Source organism: Vanellus vanellus, assembly GCF_965231255.1.
Source record: "Vanellus vanellus genome assembly, chromosome: 6".
Classification (NCBI taxonomy): domain Eukaryota; kingdom Metazoa; phylum Chordata; class Aves; order Charadriiformes; family Charadriidae; genus Vanellus; species Vanellus vanellus.
The window spans coordinates 495,160-519,369 of NC_138911.1; the positions used below are offsets into that span (position 1 = coordinate 495,160).

General features: G+C 38.6%; 1 protein-coding gene across 1 annotated transcript; it reads right to left on the reverse strand.

The window, feature by feature from the left end:
• Positions 1-87: 87 nt before the first annotated feature.
• On the reverse strand, positions 88-23,931 carry KNL1 (kinetochore scaffold 1; the record flags this gene model as incomplete). The annotated part of the gene is made up of 26 exons (XM_082485399.1): positions 88-193; positions 305-427; positions 1,746-1,864; positions 2,434-2,543; positions 2,680-2,748; positions 3,039-3,139; positions 3,596-3,697; positions 3,815-3,854; positions 4,273-4,341; positions 5,092-5,179; positions 5,825-5,941; positions 7,316-7,406; positions 8,234-8,349; positions 9,120-9,218; positions 9,338-9,405; positions 10,402-10,546; positions 11,329-14,648; positions 14,793-16,578; positions 17,998-18,050; positions 19,040-19,077; positions 20,506-20,545; positions 21,016-21,065; positions 21,529-21,590; positions 23,118-23,177; positions 23,428-23,467; positions 23,897-23,931. The coding sequence occupies 26 exons, from the start codon at positions 23,929-23,931 to the stop codon at positions 88-90; spliced, it is 7,047 nt and encodes a 2,348-aa protein (XP_082341525.1).
• Positions 23,932-24,210: the final 279 nt, after the last annotated feature.

The following is a 24,210-nucleotide window of genomic DNA, read 5'->3' on the forward strand; positions in this document are numbered from 1 at the left end:
TGGTGAGAGACAGCGTAAATTCTTACAAGACCAAAAGCAAAGAATATCCAGTCTGACTTCTTCAGTTCTGCATGTGGGTCTAGTGAATCATCTGGGAGCCTGGAGCAAATTCTGATGAATCAGGCTGACTGTTCTCCGCAGATAGTGGTAACCAGTTGGTACACTGGAGAGGACAGCAGAAATTTCCTCCTCCCTGGGAAAGACAAAATTATCACACGTGTTTGAGAGGATACGGAACATTTAATTCCCCATCCCTCGCTTTGAAACTTAAGTCATACGGAGTGGTTCTCTCTGTTCAACTCACCCAATATTCCCAATTTGGTTTTGGACAGTGAAAGGCAGCGAAGCAGATGGGTAGTCGGCAGACAGAGACAGGGCCAATTCAAACTTGGCAAAAGCCGTGGAAGCGGAGAACAAAAGCTTCACTCTGTATGCAAAATAAAAACAAACAAAAAGATCAATACGAGACATTCAGATGTTCTGCTACCACCTTTAAATTAAGTTCCAGAAGTGAAAACAAGTGTTGTAATTGATGCAACAAGCTCAGTAACTTCTGAAGAGTTCCAGCAGAGACTAACAGTCACTTCATAAATAAGCCTGAAAGAACCTTTCCGTTCTAATACTGGCAGCATTCTAATACTGAGTTAGAATACAAACCCCCAACATTCCTCACAGAAAACGTCAGTACACACGTAATCCACAGAACCTTTCAAAAATTACAGGAGAATCTAGAGTAATAATCAAAAATGTTCTGTAGTTCACAAAATATTCTTAGGTAGCTAAGAATAAGTAGGACTGATTTACTTTCAATTCCAGAGTTTTAAGATTGTTTCATGAATCCAGCCCTCTTTAAATCAGGCCAGATTTCTATCCAGCACAGTATCCTTGCCTGTGACGATGTGCAGGAAGGCCAGAGATTAATTTTATCGTAAATATGGGTAAGACCATCACCAGGGACGCAATGCCCATGAAGCAGATGCTTTGGGATAGCATAAAGCAGGTATTTTCCAGGTAAGTCTCCAGCAATGTGCAACTTCCTGAGCACAGGCTGGCTGCCCAAGTTGCGTCTGTTGCGTTGACTTAACTAAACACAGCTTTTATGGGTTTTTTGGCATGCAGTACGACACCACCCTTGCAAAGGGTACTACAAAATTCAAATCACCAATGGGAACAGCATCAAGGCACGCAGGGCAAGCTTAACCGGTCACTTCTTTGTTAAGGATATACATCGATTACAGAAGGATAAGGTGAAGTCATATTTATCCTGCTCCACTGGCACATGCCACAAAATCGAGAAGTAGTATGAGAAAATGAAAACTAAGGAAAATAAACTTTAGTTTAAGTGCATTTGTCCTTCAGTGACTGATTCTGCTTGGCTGAAACAAATAGAAGATTAAAAGAAACAAATCATTAAGCTACAGGTAAACTCTTGGCTCTGTTTCCTTTGCATTGCTACACTCTGGCCTAAAGTTTTAAGTGAGAGAGAGTCAAGTGAAACAGGAAAGTGGCAAGGAAAGAGAGGTTATATGATAGTATGGAAATTGGCTGAATCCAAGAACAGCTTAATTTCCATGCATTTGAATATTATAGTGCAATTGTATTGAAATAAATTAGGTTGTTGTTAAAAATAGTGGCATAAAATCTCAATTTCAAGAAAACCAAACAAAGTATTTCAGTGTTTTGTTCCTGATTATCTACAGATGCTCTCTGAAGGACTGGTGTAAACTCCATCTGAAGTTACTCACTTTGTGTCATCAACCTCTGTCTTCAGAAGATTAAATTTTCCACCCCATCTCTCCAGAAATTCAATCTCTTCTCCTAAGATCTTGCAGCGACTCACCACCAAAGAGACATCATGAAGAACCTAAGTGGGCAGTCATGAAAGCAATCACATTGGCACTCAGGCTGGTAAACTATGTGACACTTGAAAATGCAGGTGATCCAAGAAAGTATACAAAAAAAAAAAAAAAAGTAGTTCAACTGCTTGGATGTGAAAATGAAATTGTGCAAGCATAACAACAAATACACATTCTTTGCCCTAAGTTTCTCCCTTCAGCTTTGTAAACAGGCATATGCAGACACACAGGAACACCAAGTTTGGCTTGGCCATTTAAACCGTTAATTCTTTAGGAAGCAGAATGGCGTTCAGCTCAATTCTTTAATTTCTACTAGCAGAAAAAAAAAAAGATTAAAAAAAAAATCAATAAGACAGGCAGATATTAATGCAGCAAACAAGGAAGAAACCACTGCTTTTAGGACTCTTGCCTTCAGGCACAGGTACTTCCCCCTCACACCTCAGAATACTCATGAAGCGGATTTTGATCTGCATTGATGAAGCATTTATTAGGAGGCTTATGTTCTCAGTATCAGCCCTATTCTCTGTAACAGAAAAGATTTAATGTTCTTCCAGAGCCTTTTTTCCTGGGACATTACCTGGGGCAAGTAGTACAGTGTGGGACACTTCTCCTGCCAGTGTCCTTGACTTTCAATAAACTGGGAGATGAGTCTTTGGACTAAACATGAGGAGGGCGGAGCTTTTTCCTCTGTAACACAAAAGAAAAACACGTTGCCAGAAATCTTTTAAAAGCCATACAGTAATGCATTAGCAGATAAACTACAAATTTACAGATGTCTTCCCAAGAACCAATTATCAGGGCAGCCACTTTCAAAAAATTTTACCATCCAAGAGAGATTCAAAGTTCAGGCTGACTATCTGTCTGGAAGGATCTTCACCAAAATCATCACCATCTGAGAAGGAAAGGAAAAAAACCCAAACAGTAGTTATTTTCATACTTAGGTCTGGAGTTACAGCTCTTCCGCTTCAGAAACAGCCATTCATTACATACTTCTCTGAATTTTCATAGAAAGCACTGACAGAGACATTCAAAGCCACCTCTCAGCTTACACGCTCCTGCTCTGGTATGTTTTCTGTTTCCTTTTAGCAGATCTTCACAAGTGTAGAAACTTTACGTTTCTATCATGTAACTATTTAACCTTTCAAATCCGTAAAATGGAAACCTACCGATTTTGTGACTTACCTATTGGGGGTCCAAACACAACTGTGAGTTCAATAGCATCATAAAGAAAATTAAAGACTGCCTGCTGTTCACTCCATTCAGTAATCTCCCACTCAGTGAAGCTAAAAAGGAGGGTAAAAGACACCATCACCCTAAGTTTCAACCAACCAACCCCACAGTTACCTGAAGGACAAAGATCAGAGTATTAAGTGCACTTGCAGCTATTACCACATAACATACCAACAAAATTTTCCCTTTCCAACAGAATGTAAGAATCTGTTGGGAATGCCAGCATAATACTATTCATTTTACATAAATGTTGATTTTGGAATGGGAGGAGAGTTGGATATAGAAAGACTGAATGTAGAGTGTCACTGCCAAGTAGCTAACAGAAAAACAGTGCATCGCGCACAGAAGTTCACTGAGGCTTTATTGCTTATCTTGGGCTGCAAGGAGGTTGGCATGCAAAGATTTCCCAACTCAAATAACAAAGAAAACCAAAAGCAAAAACATTTATATACAAATGTGAGGCCCCAGAACTAGCTGATAAAAATAAAACCTGAAGGTCTTTTCCTTACTCGTATCTCTCCAGGAGTTCCTGGCAGTTTTTTTCTTCTTCCTTTAGCTGGTTTATCTGAGCTAGCGTTTGCTCATTCTCAGCCTCCAGATCTGACAGCTCTCTGCAAAGATAAGCCAACCACATGAGATGTAGTGCATCGGTTAAAAACACACCAACTCTTTAAAAAGTGAACATGCACATGTTATTTAAGGTTTTTAGATCCTCTTTGACTTCTTACCTTTGAAGTTCCTCTTCTTGGGCTTTGAGGCTTTTAAATTCTAAGAGAAAGGGAAAAAAGCTATGAGAGAAAGGAGCAGCAAAGACAGCCCTAACTTGCTCTGCAGTCACTGTTCTTAACAACATGAAAGATCTCAACTTGATGGCTGTTACTCCTACCTGGATATAGATATGCAGTCAACAAAGGTCAGTAATTATTGAACAATTAAAGTGCTGAACATGATAGCCAGCACACGGTCTTCAAGTCCCACTGTACCAAGTTCTAAACTCTATTTTTCCAGGGGAAAAACAGTCTTTTTCGTACCTTAACATCTGTGTAATTAGCTATATCCAATTCCGAAAACAAAGCAGTAGTGTTTGCATCGACTATCAGAATTAATATATCAGGGTGGGGGTTGTATCACCCTCTCCAGAATTTAAAAAACAAATCAAAAAGTGCAATTCAGCTGGTACCATTACCTTTCCCTTGTTTTTTCCCTTCTCCCATTTCATCACTGCAGTCTGCTTCCCATTCTTCCCATTCAGAATCTACGGGAAAGAAGTATCAGGTCTCTGCAGAACTCCCAGATTCAGTACTTAGATTCCATTTTATTTGTCTGTGGGTTCTATCAATCTTAGTATTTCAAAGCTAACTAAGAAATATGTACAAAAAGATGGAAGGGTATCTACCAAAAACCTCAAAAACTAACAGGTAACAAGGAAAACTCCTTTTATTGCATTGTTTCAAAGCTGCTACTGTGCAATTGATTTCTACTTAAGGCATTGGAAGAAAATTCAGTTGGAAGAAAAGAAGTGAAAATACACAGAGCATCATTATGCAGCAATGCCAAGTACTGACTGCAGCTTGCGTGAACACAGCTGAACAAGTTTTAAAGCATCCAGCTGTGATGCTGAAAACATCCAGTCCTGGAGCACAAAGCTTCCTCTTGCCTATCTGCAGGATCGCTGGCAGGTTTTGCAGCCATTTTGGACTGCATGCTGCCAGCGGCTGTACTGTTAGCGCTAGCAGATTTAGCCAGCTTGCTTATGTGTTCATAGGCTACGATTATAATTCAGTATTTCAGCGCAGATATACTCCTAGGCTTCATATGATGTGTGAGTGATTCCCACAAGACAAGTTTGCAGACACAAATGAAGGCATGAGAAATACTTGTAACAAAGGAACTGGAAAATTCCAAGCAACCACTCAACACAGAATCTTGAACTGACCGTTTAAACAGCAGCTGTGCAGAAAAATACAGAAATCGGCATAGTGGTCACCAGTTTGGAAACACATACCGTCTTCCAGAGCAACAAGACAGCGCTCAGCCTCCTTGATCAATTCATCCACCTTCTCCATTCTTGACTGTAGCTTTCCATGTTGTTCCTAAGATGGGAAAATTGTACTTGAGTCAATGACATTTTTTAAAAAGCTGAATTGTCTTCTGGGACCACCATGTGAATCTTTGCTTGCTAAGAAACTAATTAAAGAAGCTGATATTATCTGTCATTAGAATGAAGAGGGAGACTGACAAACACTAAGGCAGTAGCCATGGGTAAATACTAGATGCTTAACAGTGTGTCTTTCCTAATGACTTGCCTTATGAAGGGATGAGATAAGACATGAAAATAAATTCACAGAGCTTTTAACACATACAAATTTCTGATACCTATCACAACGCATTACCTCTGCATTTCCTTGTTAGTTACTAATACTGACATTACTACAGTATAAGGAGCAAATTTCTGATGGCATTTCCTTTAATACTCCCATTTTTCACTGTTACTTTCATTGCCAAAACCCTTAGGCAGAAGGTTCCTATACCGTAAGTGGAAGAAAGTCACTGTCCCAGTGTGTTTTACATGTGCATATAAATAAAAGGGAAGTACATTTAATAAAAAGGAAACTTTCACGAGCACGCATGCTTACATACAATAATGAGGCTCCTAAACTTGACAGCCAAAGACAGACAAAATATGGTAGGAGTTCCTTTTTTTAAAGCTAAACCCCTGCAGCCTTGTGGCACATTACCTGCGCGCTCTGCAGCAATTTGCTGTACAATGCTGCTTTCTCATTGTGAGCCAAGATTTTACTCTCCTTGATGAAATAGGATTTCATTTTGTTCAATTCTGCTCCAAAGCTCTTCAGCTGCGATGAATGGAAAATACAGAAGAGAAAGTGACTGGGAATGCACAACAAAAGATTGTTCAATTGACCCTTTAGACTCTTTCTCCCTTCTCTGCTCCTCCCAATATCCCATTTCTCTAGTAGCAGTATTACATGACACTTGCAAATTAAATCAAATTTAAGGCTGGACAATCCCTGTAAATTCAAGTACAGTCGCCTACTACAGTAACTGATTTTCTTCCCAAAGATCCAACAAGGTCTTTACTCAGGTAGGGGGCTGCACAAATAACTAAAGACATGTTTTTACAAAAAAACCCAGAGCATTAAGTATATCAGATGTCTCTCATCCCAGTTGTTCGAGATGTATTTAGAACACTTGCCCCATTTCGGTTAAGGAGGCTAACTGAAATGCTCACACAAGTCCAGGCAGAACCCAAACCACAACAAGTAAACTTAAAACTCGTTTGAACAGAACATAGCTACAGATCACGCAGGTCAATGTTTTCTCTGGCAGCTGTCAATCCAGAAGCTGCAGAGCAATGTACAAAAAGCGTTTTTCTACAATGTTTGCCATCTGCCTTTTTCCACTAGGTGGTATCATGCTAATTGCAGTGTGTAGAGATTTGCTTAATAACCTCTCAAATTTGTTATTCTCAGCTAAGGGCTCTAGGTGCTTTCATTGTTCATAAGTATAGTTCTTTCTGAATCTCATTAATAACATAGCCTCAGTGATATCCTATATCAATCTAATTATGAACTGTGAAAAATACTGTCTTTTGTCAATTTTGACTATTTTCATTGAATAGCTCCTTTATTCTTGGCATTAAAACCACAGAAAATCAAATCTCTTTATGTATCTGGGATACTTTTAAAATGCTTCTGGTTTTAAATGCAAATGTTGCAAATCCAGTATGCAGTCTTATTTTTGTGTAATGACACATATTTTCTGTTCATTTTACGTCTTGCAACTTCACATGTCTTTCTGAAGTAAATACGCATTTAAGTTAACAGCCAGTTCTGCTCCACCCACGAAGCAATGGAGTCTCTACAACAGTTCAGTTTTCCCTTCCAAAATTGCACTGTTTGCTTAGGCCCCTCTAAAGTTTCTCTTCTCTTTCCTGCCCTCAACTAACCTGAATTATCAACTTGAACGATCAAGTTTTTCTGTTTTATACAACAGATTCCCTTTAATATTTTAAAGGGCACATATCCTTGGATTCTCCAGACATATTAGAAGTTCTCACAGCAGTTTTCCATTCAGAAAATATTTTGCTCTGTATCACCTGCCTGCCTACTGTTATTCTGTGATCATTCTGATTATTTTATTTAAATACATAAATTGACTTTACTTCTTCATTATGTAAGAAACCACATTATCTCTTCATGCAGTATTACCTCTTCATCAGAGGAGGTCCTCATTACTTCCCACAAACTCTTATTCACGTTCACCAGGAGCTGATCTTGGACGTTTGCATACAGTTTTAACCTGAAACGTGGAAAAAAAGTTGAAAGAAGATCTTGTTGCAACAGCACCGAGCACATAAAGCAGCACATTGGTATTTATATGACTCATTCCCCTTTTCTGATTAAAACATGGAAATGTAAATATTTTCATTTAGTTGGGTCTCTCCAAAATGTAAGACCCAACTAAATGAAAATGGAAAGTCCTTCTAAAGCCTTGATTAAAGGGGGAGCATGTTTGTTAAACTCTAGCACATAATACAAACTTCATTTCCTATAGTCTCTTTGTTGAGGGCAGGACTGAACAGGAGAGCCAAAGAAATAGGAAGGGGTGCTAATGAGGTTGGGAAAAATCTTACTGCTGGTTTTGACTTTTATCATAAAACTTGGTTTTGCACATAAATTGTAAAAGGCATAATGAATCTGAAGTGTCCTTCAGATAAGAAAACAAATCATGTAACTATATTTCAATCTAATAAACACTGGCAGAAAGGAACAAACAACGGACTGTAAGCTGTTACGATTCTGCTTTCTCTGTTTGATCATTTTTGATACAATTTTAAAAAGTTTTACTCTACCTCTTCTGATGTGCAACTGAAACACTATTAGTAAAAGATATATTACTTGAGGAAAATCAAACTTGAATTATCTCCATAACCACAACTCCTCCCCAAGAGTTAGCCCTCTACCATCTAAATCTGTAATAAACTGGCTACCGGCATAAAGAAGTTAACTATCATTTTTTATTTTCCCCATATGTAATGTATTAACTTTCTTCAGGCCACTTTGCATGCAACCAGAGCAGAAAAAATAAAATGACTAATATACTCTGAGCCTGAAAAAAACACTTACTCATCTATCATCTGAGAGAGGGCCTGGCAGTCTTCTTCATAAATACGCAGCTTGGGGCGATAAATATATTGGCTGTAAAGGAGGTCTTCTGGAGTAGGTGGTGCACTGACTGCACACTGGGGAAAAACAGAGGGAAAAATTGTGAAGGAGAAGAAAGAAAGATGCATATTTTTCAGAAACAGTAACTTCCAATCAATTCATGTACAGAAAACAGTAAAAGGCCCAGAAGCTTTATTTTTGCAGAACAGAAAATTTACAAGGCCCTGTTTTCAGGACGATTGCAAAGTAAGATTATTGCCTTACTGGTAGTAACTTGATGCTGAACGAGTGGTACTTATCTGCATGAGAAAAAAAAGTCATTCCCGTGTCTGCAAAAATTCAGCAGAAACCTTTCAGGGTAAGGATACTGAAACTGGTTTCAGGCAGAACAGACTTAAGGGGAAGAAATAAAGAGTAGTAATGTCAAGTGATGGACATAGTAAGAGGATAAAGTGAAAAGGTTAGACTGAGCTTCTAATTCTACTTTCAAAATTATCATCCTCAAAACAAGTTAAAAAAGCAAGAATTACCATATTTATCCAAGAACAGATAATCCTGAATATGTGGTATTTCATTAAGAGATTGAAATCTATTCTATTTTTCAGTAGTGAGGAAAAAAAGCATCAGACTTATCAGGGGTGAACAGGCAAAGAGACAAGAGGAAGCATGCAGTGTCTAAAGTGTCTAACACACTTGTCAAGGTGGAACGGACTTCTGGTTTAACTCATTTAAAGGCCTTTAATACAGACTGGTTAGTGGATAAAAATTAAAAACAAACAAACAAACAAGACAAAGGAATATAATTTCAGGTCAATTATATTACACTTATCAAAGGACAGATACTCACATTGGCTGGAACATGGCTATGCCGGGGCTTCTGAATCGGAACGTGGACTTGAAGAAGTGTAAGAAACTCCCCAACTGTGATAACACCACTCTGAAATTTCTGTGAAGATTAGGAAAAACGTACAGATAAGTACAATTTTCAAGCAAGAACGCTTACTTGCATATACGCACACAAGTATTTTCCTGTTAGGACGAGAAATTATTCAGCTATTTACATACCTCCCGTAAGTTATCTTCACAAATGCTATCTGTGAGCAGCAGAGACTCCATCTGACTGCTTCGCTGAACTAGCCAGGAAAAAAAAAAAAAACGGGATATTGATGAGGTTAATAATATTCTTACATAAATGTGAACCTAAGCTCTTAGCTCTAGAAAAAAAAAAAAAATTAATGTAGAGTTTGACCTTTCTGTGTGTTTCCAGTGCTGAATGAAGTAACTGAGGAAACAACTACTTGGGACAAATAAGGAGGACTAGATTAAGAATCTAATGTAAAATAAAATCTATGTCAGAGCAGTAATGAAATGACAGAGATCACTTTTCTATGGGAAGAAAGCCATATGTAACATACTAAAACGTAGTAAAACTGATAAAGAGACTCCAACCAGTTCACAGAGGGCATCCTATGCAGAGAGAGACCAAGCTTTTGAGGTAAAAACACAGCATTCAAGTTCTGAGCCAACAAGGGCTAGTTTCTCACTCAAAGGAAGGAACCCAACTTCTACTGGATAAGGCATATGCTTTCATGGTTGCAGAAGGCCAAAATTGGAATTGGTTTTGTAAATAGAGGCAAGATAGCACTTATCAGATGATTGGCAGATTTCTGCCTCATTGTTAGGTATCAGTTAATTAGCAAGAGCTAATTAAACCTAGGGGCTGAATCTGCTTAGAGCCTGTCCCTGCGATGCACTTTTTCCGAGAGTGCAGTGCTGAGGCATGCAGACTCATTCTGCACGGAACCAGCTTAAAATCATCTTTGGGCCAGCAGAGGTTAAGATGGGGCTTTGCTCTGTGCTAAGGTAACTAAACTACTTCATCAGCCCAACTTGCCCTTGAAAACAAAGCTGTACTTAAATTCTGCTCCTTTTTCTTCCCATCTCAGTTTTCCTTGAACAGCTTGGACTCTTTGCCAGAACATAAAAGCATGCTGACTGGCTGGGTGGGAAGCTGCGACACAGGCGTTCAAGGCCTTTCCCAAATGAAATATATACTGCGGGTGGGGCTCTTCCTTGATTAAGCGTAAAGAACACAAGGTTTGGGACTATTACCACAAAGGATGTCTTACTTGTTAATTCTGTGTCAGCCTTAGCAGAATCCAAAGAGCTGCTGGTGCAGGCGTGAGTACAGTCAGGGCTTTTAGCTGGTAGGTTTGGAGGATCTTCACCTTCATGAACTTCTACTTGGGTTTGAGGCACAGCGCCAAAAGTAACCTAATATTAGCAAGTTTAAAAACAAAAAAAATATTAAAAGTTATATGAAACAATACAGGAGCAAGTCGATCAGTAGTTTATTGTAGCTGTTTCTTGACATTCAGAATTGTTTCATTTTTAGTATCAGCACATTTTATACCTAATCAGCACGACAAACCAGTGTTTGGCTAGTTAAGCCATTTCCTATGATGACATACGGGAAGCAAAGCTGCAAAACCCTTCATTCATTTCTCAAAGCAGTAGGCACCACAGAGCACTATTCCAGCTTTTGGCACCAGAAAGTTTCTCCTGAGGATGTACAAACCTGTTTTGAAGGTCAGATTAATGTTCCATATTTGCACAGATTTTTTTTTTTATTCAGCTGCAATTTGTGCTGTCTATAAAAAAAGCTGATTTAAACTAAACATCCATGTTGGGATTTTAAATAATCGCTTTAGGCCTTACTCTATCATTGTACCTAAGCAACAACTAGCAAATAGTTTAGTTCAGAGGACTAAGAGTATTTAGTCAAGAAAGGATGAAAAGGATACTACGGAGAGAATGATTTACAATTGGCATATCCCTTATTCTGTCTGTTTTGCATGCTTCAGGAAAGTTGCACAGATTCTTCTATTTTGGCAAAACAATGAAAAATAAAGGGGACGACATAGCAAAATGACAGTGAGTGGGTGGTTAAGAGAAAAAAGAAAACCTACCAATAGATCTGCTTACACCCCAAAATTTAAAGGAAAGCCCTGCCTGCTAATGTTCACTGTATCCTTATGACGAGCAATTAGGCTCACCTGCAAGTCTTGGGAGGCCTCACCATCCAAGTTTTCATCCCTCTTGACCTTCTTTGGACTTTGAAGATCCTCCTTATCTTGTTCCAAAGCCCTTTTTGTGTTGTTACAAGTTTTTGTCTCTTCAAATTCATTCTTTTCATTGTGGGAGATTTGTTTTTTGTTTATCTCATTACAGGCATTTTCCATGAGTTCAGAGCTTACAGATTCATTTGAATCCATTTCTTCGAGGCAGACAGGAAGAAATTCTTCTGCTATAAACTGAGAAGGGCTGAAGTTCTGCCTACTAGACTTGCTGTTACCTGGGGTTTCACCAGAATTTATACTTACTTCAGAAACTGGTGCTTCTCTGTTGTCTGAAGGTTTTGCATTTGTGCCTTGTATGCTTGAAACAGAAGGATTTCTTCTGTTCGGTAATTTAGGCTGGAAGATACCTAGAGGGACATTTATTCCTTGATGTTTATCCTTAAACGCCATGCCTAAATTTGCATCTATGGGAGCAGCTCCAGATTCAAGACCTGTGTTCTCCTGCTCTTCATTATAAAATAAATTATTTGGTTCATTTACAGTATTTTTTCTTAACCTCAAGGTATCCTCTGGCTGAATTGATTCGGGCAACTGGTCAGAAAATGCAGTTTCAGAAACAGAGAGAACTGTAGATTTCCTTCTAATATTTTTCAGTTTTGAACAAACATTTAAAATACCTGATAATTCAGGTGCAAGAGTGGGATCTGTTTGATCTCTTGGACTGTCACTGACCAAAATTTGCTTAGTTTGTTCAGAGTTTATTTGAAAGTCTTTTGGAGGTGTCTCCCCTTCAGCTGACAGCCCCTCATTTTCCTTCGATTCCTTGTTAGAAACTGAAACAAGGCTTGCTCCAGCCACGTCTAAATCTGTAGCTAAATCTTCACGTCCAGATGTATCATCTTTCAAGACTTGGTTTCTCTGAGTCCTACGTGCATCTGGAGAAGCCTTTGAAGAGACTGATTGCTGGACGGGAAGTGAAACACGGGATACCAAATCGCCACTTTCTTCACTGCAATCCATGGGCCCATTACTTGGAAGCTTGAAAGATACTCCCTTTGATTGCAGGTTTTCTGGCGGTGTGACATCCTGCTGACTGTTCACAGGGACAGAATTATCCGTGGGAAGGTCGAGATGCTGTGGTGTCGGCACACCCACAGTCTCTTCTGGAGAACAAACGGAATCTGGTGTTGTGCCACTGGGGCATTTGATAGCTCCTTTCTCACTAGGAAATGCTGAAGCTGATGAAGCAGAAGAGGCAATGCTGGCCTTATCCTTAGATTTTGTATGACATTCACCATTCAGGTCTTTTGTATGTGGAGAATCTATTTCATCTCTGCAAGAAGACAACACACTATGCAAGTCTGCTTGCTGAGTGCTTTTACGTGACACTTCTTGGTTGTCAAATCCATTAATGTTGTTATTAACAGGAACAGTATGGGATGCAGTTATTTCCATATCATCTTGGTTGTGGGTAAACACAACGGTTTTATCAGCAGGAACTGCAGAAATGCCTGGAATGGACTGTCTGTCCTGTACATCAATTTCACCACTTGATACAGCTGTGTGTGTTTTAGTGATCTCCATATCCTCAGCCAAAGTAAAGATGACTGTTTTGCTACCTGGACAGGAGGCTGTTTCAACCTGCTTAGCCAGGTTTAATCTATCCTCACAAAAGACTCTTTCAATACTTTCATCAACAGAGTGAGACTCAGTGATTTCCATGTCAGCCTGGTAACTCGTAAACATAATTGTGGAATTTAAAGGAATAGACTGTTTGGGTTGCCTACCTTGCAGAGAATTTTCTTCCAAAGCGACATTATGGGTTTTAGTGATTTCCATATCATCCATAGCAAACATAGTAGCTTCGCTCTTTGAAAGTGCTTGCTGTCCAGCCTCCTTATCCAAGTTTGGTTTGTCATTACACACAACTTTTACGGTATTTTTATCAGCAGAGCAAGACGTGGCAACGTCCATGTCAGCCTGGCTACTTGTGAACATAACAGTTTTAACAGGATAAGTTGAAGATACAGACTGAAGCCCTCCCTCATTTGGTGAGACAATTTCATGGCCTATTGCAGCCGTATGGCTCTCTGTGATCTCCATGTCATTATTCTCATCATTCAGTGAAAATAAAACAGTCTTTTCCCCTGTTGCTCCCTTCAAGCTTCTCCTTCCAGTTCTTTTAGCCATGTTAAGCATCCCTTGAGATGCAGCCTTTTCCATAGGTTTATCAATTGCAACAGCATCGAGTCTACTTATTTCCATGTCATCATTGTAGGTAAAAACACAAGTTTTATCTCCAGGAATTAAGGATATGTCATCATTTGAACTTTTACACTGCAAAGTTATTTTGTTGTCTGCTGCAACGGTATGACTTCTGGTGATGTCCATATCAGCATCTTCTGAAAATATGGTAGTTTTCTCACCTGCAAAAGGCAAATGTTTTGAACCAGTCACGGTTAACATTTTCTTGCCAGATACCAAGTAGTACACATCACACGCAGGCTGCTCCTGACTATTTGTCATCATGACCCCCTTTTTTAAGGACATTATTTTATTTCCATCTTGAACGAGGTATCCTGGTATTGCTTTACTTTCTGATAAAGCAGCATTGATGTTGTAATCAGGAGCCATTACCATACAGTTTCCAGTCAAGTCCATATTTTCACCAGAAGGAAACACAACTGATTTTTCTGAAAACAAAGGCAACTGGGAACTTCCCTTATGTGGTTCAGACGTATTGGCTAGTAACGGCTCTTCAGCGCCCCTCAAGTGCAGGCCAGCAACCGAGTGAGGATTTTTAAAATCCTCTTCTGAAGAAACTGTTTTGCCAATTGAAAAATCTCTCTCTGAATCTACTCGAGTTGGCAATACTTTGTTTACTACCCTCATAGTATGGGTTTTCTCTTGCCTGTCTGAGTTTTGGCAATCTGCATTTATTCCTAATATTGTTCCAAATTGTTCATTTCCTTTCATTCCAGAGGGAGCGAGCTCGTTACTGGAAATAAATGAACCATTTGGAGCCAAAGGAGTAACAGTTTGCTTATTTGTGTTCATTTTCAAATCCCCACGTTCTATTGCTGGAGACTGACTTGTGGTATCTACACCAGAACTACCAGAAAATGGGAAGGTCCGGTTTTGCAGCTGCTTGGTTATTATGTTATTTTGATTATAGTTATTCTTGTATTCTCCTACTGTATTAATAGAAGCAACATCAAAGGCAGAAGGATGAGTTTTGGTTATATCCATGGTTTGATCATCTGAAAACATGCCCATTTTGTCATTTGTGCAGGAGACTGAAGCATTTAGAAGGTTTTTTCCCAAAGCTTGTGATGTAACAACTTTTTGACTTTGCGAAGACACAAATGCACAGGTGTCAGTGACAGTATTTGCAGGGACTTCTCTCTTTTGCTCTTGTAATGAACACACACTCTTTGCACAGGAACTTGGACCATTTGCCTGAAAGTTTGTTTTTCCAAGCTTCTTATCAACCATTATCACCTCGCGATCTTTAGTATTCATTTCTGTAGCCTGGCTTCTTTTAATATTTCCACTGATACTGATTACCTCAAGATTTTCCTTTTCCATATCTAAAGAATTTACACCTTCACTGACATTTTTGTTCTCGTTCTTTCTTGGAATTATTTTACAATGCGTTTGTTTTGCTTCTGCAGTCATCCCTTTGCTTTGATTATCAATGACAACAGCATGGCATTTAGTTATTTCCATTTCTTCCTGTTCATTTAAATTGAGAGACGTAGGTCTGCTATCAAGAAAATGAGGTTTGCAGGTGACGGAGGTGAACACTCCAGCAGCAGATTTGCTTTCAGCATTCTTTCCATCATCCTTGACAAGACAGGTTTTAGTCAAGTCCATATCTTCTCCTGAGAATATGACCGTCTTCTCACCTGGCCGGGAAACAAGTTGAGAGTTTGCTAGTCGGTGCTGCAGTCTATTCTTAGAAACGCCAGCAGACGCTGAATTTGTACATGAATCAAACCCAACATTCACTGAGGCAGTCCTGTGATCTTGGGTCACTTTTTCGATTCGTTCATCTGAGCCCGAAGACAGTTCAAGTGCACTATTTTTATACAACACAGAAGCTTGATTATCTAAAGATGTTAGACTCTTTGTAATCTCCCTCTCACCATGTGCTGGACGTCTGTTTTCTGCTAGCAAAGAGTTTGTATTGACTGACTTTTCAAAAGTTTTATGATGTGAGCTGTTCATTTCTTTGGTACTGTCATGATAGATTACATCTGTATAATTCCCAGTAATTTCCATGTCATCACATTTAGAAAAAACAACAGTTTTATCACCTCGGAAGACAGTGTCGGAAGAAATGCAGCCCGGGATGGCAGACATTCTTCTAGCCTCTTGTTTAGCATTTCGCAGCACTGTAGGATCTTGTCTGTCTTCAATGTTTATTATTTTTTTGTCCATACAAAGTTGAGGGTCCTGCTGAACAATTAAGTGCTGATTAGGTGCTCTCTTTAATATAGAATTACCTAACTCTGTGGATGGGAAATCCTTTTTGAAGTTTAGACTTTGATTCCCAACACTGGAGAAGGGAAAAGACATTTTTGCAGTGTGACTAGTTGTCATATCCATTCCATCATCTACAAATGCCTCAGTAACATCCGCACACAGTAATTGCTCTGGTGGAGCTTCACAAAGATCAGAAAACATAGCTTTAACATCAGATGCCTGGCATTTTGTCATTTCCATCCCATCGTCCTGCCCTCTGAAGAGTTTTGTTACATTGCAGGTGTCCAGTGGCTCATTGGTATATACAAATTCCACAGACGATCGTGCCATGTCTTCTGAGACTTGTGGAGGGACAAAAAAAACATTCTCTTTTTCAGGTCCCTCCACAGGATTGTGTGCCTTTTCATTTGACTTCAAGCTCATCAAAAATTCATTGAAATTTATTTTTTTTCCAGTAGTAGCATCTTCCTTCTGTTCAAAAGATGGGCACAAATGGTTTGTAGGGTCAGAGAAAAAATGAAATTCTTTGCTTATTTCTGCCTTTCCATTATTAGAGTTTAACATAGCCAGAAACGACGTGATATCTATTTTCTCAGTTTTGTCAGCCTGATTGTTTTTCAGGTTACGTGTAATCACTGCAGTGTGACTAGCTGTCATATCCATTTCATTTTCATCTGAAAAGATGAGGGTGGTGTCAGGCCTATTTGTTCTTTGAATGGCGTTGTCTGCATCATGCCACTAAAATGACAAAAAAAAAAAAAAAAAGAGGACGGAATTACATTACTGACACTTAAAACAAATGACACAATCGGTTATTATATTTAAAACAGAAGTCAACTAATGCAGTCCTAAGGTTATAGCTCTATATTTACTTTTGTTTTGGAAAAAAAATTGATTTCTCTTGTCCTTAATAAGCAATAACACATTCAAGGAAAGGACGACAACTTAATTATTACAGCATATCATATTTAAATGGATTTTTTTGAAAGAATGTGCCTTGGTTTTACTTTTGGGCAAAGACTTCATATCTAGACATATCTTAGTAAGCATGGAACAATTACTGAGCCTTATGGATCAGTATTTTCTGTATCTCTATGTGTGGTTTCCGCCTTCCACCCTCCCCCCCAACTGCATTCAAAAACCATTGCCCAGCTTATCATGCATGTGCCCCAAAGCAGCAGCACCCAGTTGGATGTTTTAAAAGACTTTTTTTTTTTTTTAAATATTGGCCAGTAACAAGATATAACACTATATTTTATCAAATATAATTAATATATTAAGAACAGCTTCATGTTTACTTCAAATTACATGTTATTTTATAAATGCAAGAAATAAAATATACTGAAAGAAGCACAACCATATAATTACCCAAAACAAGGAGAGAGAGTTTCAATCTGACCTTTATAGACTCATGGTATGCATCTTCTCATCCACGCCAGATTTCAACTGTTTTCTTTTGCTTTTAACATTCGTTAACAAGCGCTAACATATGCTTTTAAGCCGTATCTTTAAACTCAACATAGAAGTCAGAAGCCATTGCAGTAAGTACAGCTGTTTTGACAATTGCTTTGTTTAACAACACAGCGCCATAACATCATCACTGAAGTGTAACACAGTTCCGGATTTCTGTGCAGTTGTGCCTGTGATGGTCTTAGCTAAGAATTTTGTGTTATATCACTTGATTCAACTGAAGAAATTCAGTTACCGTTTCATGCTAATCATTGCAATTTGTCTAAAGCTTTTTAACAGCAGGAACAGAGAGCACGTTTGTGCATATCCATTCTACCCACGGAAGAAAAAACACACAAGCAGAGAGTAATACATGAGAAAAAATACATAACCAGGCCTATCTGAAACATAAGATCCTTTGCATATTCTTAGATAAGAATTGAAAAAAATTGAGGAACTAGCTCAGATACTGAAAAGCTAGCAACCAATTTTAGAAGCAAGAGTTATCAATACTGTAGTATAATGCTTATCAGGTGAGGAAAATACTTCAAAACACGGAAGTTTAACTTTCAGAAGAATTTTATGTGAATACAGGGATTTATTTTTTAGGCAGCGGGGTTACATTTTTCATCTTTACTACACAAATTATTGGAATATATTCTGGACACTGATGTTTTCAGCACCAAAAAAATAAAAGCCTTCACATACCTCAGTCTGCTGCACCGATGCCTGGATAGGGGCATGAAGCAAAGTGTTCATCCCTGGCGAAAGAAAAGGGCTTACTCCAGTTGTTGCACTATTTTCTTATTATTTTATCCACCGAGCTGACGATCTATGCACTCGTTTTACAAATACCACTGAGTAAGTAAGTACAATTAAAAATATATCCATCCTAAAAAGTATTTTCAGTACTCCCCCTTCAGTATGTGGAAGGGCTGCCTGTACTCCTACAATACAATGCCTGGAAGCAGCTTTATGGGACAAAGCCCGTTCATGCAATAGTCCTCTCGGTCAGGGAGATTGTTCTAGGCACGTTAAAAACAGAATCAATGGTTTTGAATAGTCATTTTGAATTAAATCTATTTCCAAATGTTACGGTTTGAGAAACCCATGACAATTTATTGTCATTTAGACAATTATTCTCTCGCCTGATGACCCCTCCCCACCCGGGAAAGGGAATCAGGAAAAATCAAGGAAACCTGGGGGATTGAAATATAAAAAGATTTAACAGAATAAGACTAGATAATTAACAGTAATAACACTACAGAGCCAATATTGATCCTGATACCAATACAAAATATACTAAGATTATACTCAGCCAACTATATCAGTAGGAAGCTGTGCATCCCCAGCAGGGGACAGCAGATGTCGGACACTGCAAGCACTATGGCTTCAGGAGGAAGGGAAGGGCTCAGGGCTCTGGCACCAGAGCAAGGAGTTCTCAGGATGGCAGCCATCAAGGGAGAGAGAGCAATTCATAGCAAACTTTCTAATTTATATTGAATATGACGTTCACGGTATGGAGTAAACCCCTTGGCCAGTTTGGGTCAAGTGCCCAGGTCTTGCTCCTCCTCATCCCTGCACCTGGTGAGCTCAAAAACACTGAGACCTTGAGACCCACACACCATAGCTGACTATAAAGTAACTATCTTCACAAATTCTGACACTAGAGTCATCTAAAAGTGCAGTTTTCCCAAGTATTAGAAGAGAAATTAGTCCTGTGTCACTCAAACCAGGACACCAAACTCACCAGTGATCTCACATGGAACAGCTTCAGGTTCTTCATTTCTGCAAAAGGTGAGTTAGGTAAACAGTTTGTTAAAAGATTTCAGAACAGAAGGCTTCAGCAATATACTGAAAAGGCAGAGAATTCTGTTGCATAGCTCATACGGGACTGGGCAGCAGAAAGCAGGCACTGCTTATGTGTCTTCAGTACATTCTAATTTGAGTTGCAATCTTATTTTCCCATGAGATTGTCTCCTCTTAGCATGACACAAGCCATTTTTCAACATACAGACTGCATTTTGATTCCTTAGTAACAAGTAAAATTAGAGAAGATGCTGCGAGGGCTGGAGCCCCTCTGCTGGGAAGGCAGGCTGAGAGAGGTGGGGTTGTACAGCCTGGAGAAGCCTCCGGGGACACCTCAGAGCCCCTTCCAGACCCTAAAGGGGCTCCAGGAGAGCTGGGGAGGGACTCTTGATCAGGGAGGGGAGCCATAGGATGAGGGGGAACGGTTTTAAACTTGAAGAGGGGAGATTTAGATTGGATATTAGGAAGAAATTCTTGACTGCGAGGGTGGTGAGCCCCTGGCGCAGGGTGCCCCGAGGAGCTGTGGCTGCCCCATCCCTGGAGGTGTTCAAGGCCGGGTTGGACGGGGCTGGGAGCAGCCTGAGCGGGTGGGACGTGTCCCTGCCCAGGGCAGGGGGGTGGGACTGCATGAGCTTTAAGGTCCCTTCCAGCCCAAACCATGCTATAATTGAGAACAGCTAAGGTCTAAGAAGGATTAATTACTTAGGAAATAGTACATGGGAGTATGAAGGCAAACTCTTTCAAGACAAAGAAGCCTTAGCTAGAGTACTGATGTTTATTTTTTTATATATGTATATATATATATATATGCGCGCACACATACACGTATATGTGTTATTATATTGTGTGCTTATCTTTAAAAGCATGCGTTAACTACAGTTGTACATAAGCTATTTCCTTGCTATACATTTTAACTGTAAGAAATTCCCCTTCACACATAGAAACTGTCTAAATTTGTTATTTTACCTACCAGGTCGTTTTAATTTTAACAATCCCATCATCGTGTTTTAGCTAGACAAGAACCTTGAGGCCAGACTAACACTTCATCTATCTCTGAGGAAAAAAGTTATAGTAACAAATATCAAAGATTATGTCTATCGGATATAGAATCTGGTAAGTCTCTCCTGGAAAGCATTCCCAAGCAATCAGCTTTGGAAGGAAGCAGTTTCAAGCCATAATTGTTCGATTTTTCAGAAACAGTTATCTTGTGAGCGACCAACACAGCTATATCCTTTTTTTGCTGTATCCCTTCTTTCACCAATCAAAAGCACTAGGCAATTTTATACCTAAATAAATATGTATGCTGCATTTCTTTGAGAAGTAATATTTTGATGGTTGCAGGTCATGTGAAGAAATGTATTTGCAGGACAGAACTCTACAGTCTTGGGAATATTTTTTCAAACTTACTGATTAAGCAGGATATCATTCCGTGTATCTGCTGCACGCTCTAAAAATAATGAGAAAATTAGACATTACAATATGAGAAGCACGATCAAAACAGTCAGAGACAAGAGGAAACTTCACAAAAAAGAATGTTCTGAAGTTCTCACTCCTGATGTGCCTTCTTATCGTGGCAAAACCCCAGAGAAGCGAAATACTTGAAAGTGCATTAGCTTTTCAGATTCTTCCAAGGTAATCTTTGACCGAGTGAATATGACATTCTGCTCAGCCTTCTTTTGATCTAAATCCCCAAGGCAGATTTTGTTCCAGGTGCATTTTGTCTAAGAAAATAATTCCTTTTTTGAGCTACAAGGTCCCCAGTACCAGTAACTAATCAATTTTCAGCCAGTCCATGATAAACAGCTGACCGCATTGTTCTTTATGTGTGACTGACAGGCCTGACTTCTTAAATTCAGGCTAAAATCTTGTTGCTAATAGTTTGCGAATCCTGTCAGGAGAAGACAAAAGAGTTTTTACCTGTACTTTCTCCCGTGTTATTCTTAAGATCTGGCTGGAAGACTCTGCAGCTAAGAAAAACAAAACAAAACAAAACAATCCATTTTTTGAAAAACACAAGACTGTCTGTTTTGAAGCAAAGAAAAAAACAATAAAGTAAAAAAAAAATTCTGAAATGAAGATATCAAAAGCCAGAAGTTTACTGAACCCAATCATATTTTCCAGTGGGAAGATGCCATTATCATACTTAAGATAGAAATCACTAAAAAAATTTATCAGGGAAACAAAAATTCCTAATTATATTAAACTCACTGAACTGTTTGTTTTCTTTTTTTCTAGCTAGGAAGAGAAAATTAATAGTGGCTCTCTTAGGGCTCAAAATCAAGTCAATATAACAAGTCACCAGTTTGCCTTCACTGAATACTCACAAACGTATGCAAACGGCAATTTTAGGGTGTACCAGATTATTACCTATAGTCTGCAGTTTATGCTTAAATAAAGGATGTAGATCTGCATCCTTCAGATCAAACTTACTTTATGGTGTTCGCAAAGCTGACACGGCGAGAGTTTTTCCTACGTTTTTCTATATTGATGTCCTGACAATAAAGAACACAACGCTTTGATATACAGAGAATTGTTCTTATCCCAGAAGCCGCAATAAGCATAGCTTTTCACAAAACCCAAACCCAAACACCCTCCCTCCCATAATAATCTATGAGCCCAACGAGTACAACAGATATTTACCAACATCTTTAAACTACTTCTCCTGACATAAAGACACCCATCTCACAAGAAGTAGAATCTAAAGATAACTTTGTGAGACCTGCCTGGTTTCAAACACAAGAAGCAGAATACCAGTTGTAAGGATTTTTGTCTGGCACATTGTCTGGCATACTAGCGAAAATATATGTAGTTGCTTACCAAGGGAGTTGTGGGATTTTTTGCTTTAGTTTTCTACTACAAGAGCTAAAAAAAGTAGTAATACTGGATTGTCTTCGTGGGAGAAAGGGAAGGATTCATGAAAGAATCAAAGTCACCATTTTCCTGTCAAAATGTTTCAGTGGTGTCACTGACTATGTGATCATACTAATGCAATGTTACAAGGTATGTAACAATGCAATATTACGTGTATTGGAAAGCTAATTCATCATACCACTGCTGTGCAGTTGTCTGCAATAAGCTTCCTTAACTAAATAGCTCAGTCTCAGGACAGTGCAACACGTACTGTTCAAGAAAACACAAAGTATTAACATACCGGGCACTACCTGTTACATACACATGACTAACAAAGCCTGTAAAATACTTATTTTTTTTTAAATCATGTCAGCAACCCAAGCAGTTATGAATGATGTCACACTACCGTATGTGACAGTCTTACATTGCTCCTTAGCAGTACTGTATTTAAGTAATGTATTAAAGTTAAATGAAGAGTGAGTCCCTCTTCATACTCAATCCAGTTTTGAAATAGATTTGTTGTGCATAAATATTTTGGGCTCATATTTCGTATTCTAAAGAAATTAGAAGCTTTATATGCTAAAAATGAGGTTTTGATTTTTTTAATCAGCAACAGATAAATATATAAATATATGATGCAACTAGAACATTAGTCCATAGAACACACCTTAGGTAGAAATGGCATTTAAAAAGACATACAAACGGAACAGGCCTAGAGTGACAATTTCTAACAAACAGACACTATAAACATGAAATATAATCCGTATGTATTTCTGAAGAAAATGTTTAATTTTTAGCTTTTACTTTAAATGAGTTGGCAGGCTGATTTTTTTCAGATGTAAAACCATCTTAGTGACTATACCAGCTTTTACACTGGTGGATCAAACTTCAAGTCAAATGGACTACAGCAGGAGCAAGTTATGCCTATTAATCTCTGTTTATTCCTCTTTTCCTGATAGAAGAAATGTAAAATGATGTAAAATAGAAGTATAAGAAAAACTCAACGGATTTCTTACAATATTTAGTACTCCAAACATTATCTTCCCAAGCAGTTGGTACAAGAGTTTTTACACGTGCATTATTCTAGTGATACAATTTAATCAGACATAAGTTGAGGAGCAAACTGAAGACGTTACAAGCATCGGCAAGAAAGGACTTAATAGACCTACCTGTGTCATTTCATTCCCATTCCCCAGATCATCAAGAGGATTTCGCGGAGCCTTTAAAATCTAAAAAAAAAAATAATAGTTGAGAAGATCAGCTCTACAAGAACTACAAGAACTGATTACTTGGCTGGAGAGAGTTTCTAAGAGCCACCAGTGCCCTAGTCAATCACATAAATCTAATAGGCTCTTTCTTTGCTTTTGGAATGCTTTTCTTCAACTGTGATGAGAAAACAAGTTCCTCTTTACAGCTGCCCTTTCTTTCTTTCACTTGCTTACAGGATTTTTGTTTTAAGAAATGCCTTAAGTTACTCACAGAGGACAGTCGCTTCCCTTTGATGTGCTCTGTATTATCACTGGTGGTGAAAAAAGGGAAATGGGTATTAGTGCATAAACTTGAACCAAGATGTATTTCTTCAACAGTGTTGCTATGTTTTTAAGGTTAATAAACTGATTTCTCCATTATTTTTACCAGTGTGAAATTAAATAAACAAGCTTGCTTGGAATAGATCATTCATTCCAGCACTAGTTCCCAAAAATAAGATTTGGAAAACTCAGCAGATTGCCCTCCAGCCCCCATGGTCAGTTAGCCTCCAGACAGTCCACTGCCATGAGATTTCCTCAGAGCTTTCCTACACACGATCAAAGAAATTCTCTGTTCTTCTTCACAATTGATAACACATTTCATTCAAGAGATGCTGAAGTGCATGCAGGTATTAAGAAAAGGTTTGCCTCTAAATGATAATATTTATAGCACAATAAAATTCTTAGACGTTTCAACTTACTTTTCCATGTTAGGGTCCACGTAAATCTTGTCCATTTCTGAAGGATGTGCTTTTCCTATAAAATACAGTACTGAAACCCCAAAATATTAATGAACCTCGAGAAAAAAAGTTGCATACAATCACAACTAGATACTAGCCTTAGATGTTATAATTTTTCTGTCCATCTTTCTCTAGCCACAGGAATGCACGGAAGTGTAACGGGCCTCTCAAGTCCACGTTTTCTGCTATGTATCATATTATAAAACAACTGTGCTAATAGTTTGAGTCTTACAGGTTAGGTGTCCTTTTATTTAAAGTTAAGATTCTGGTAACTG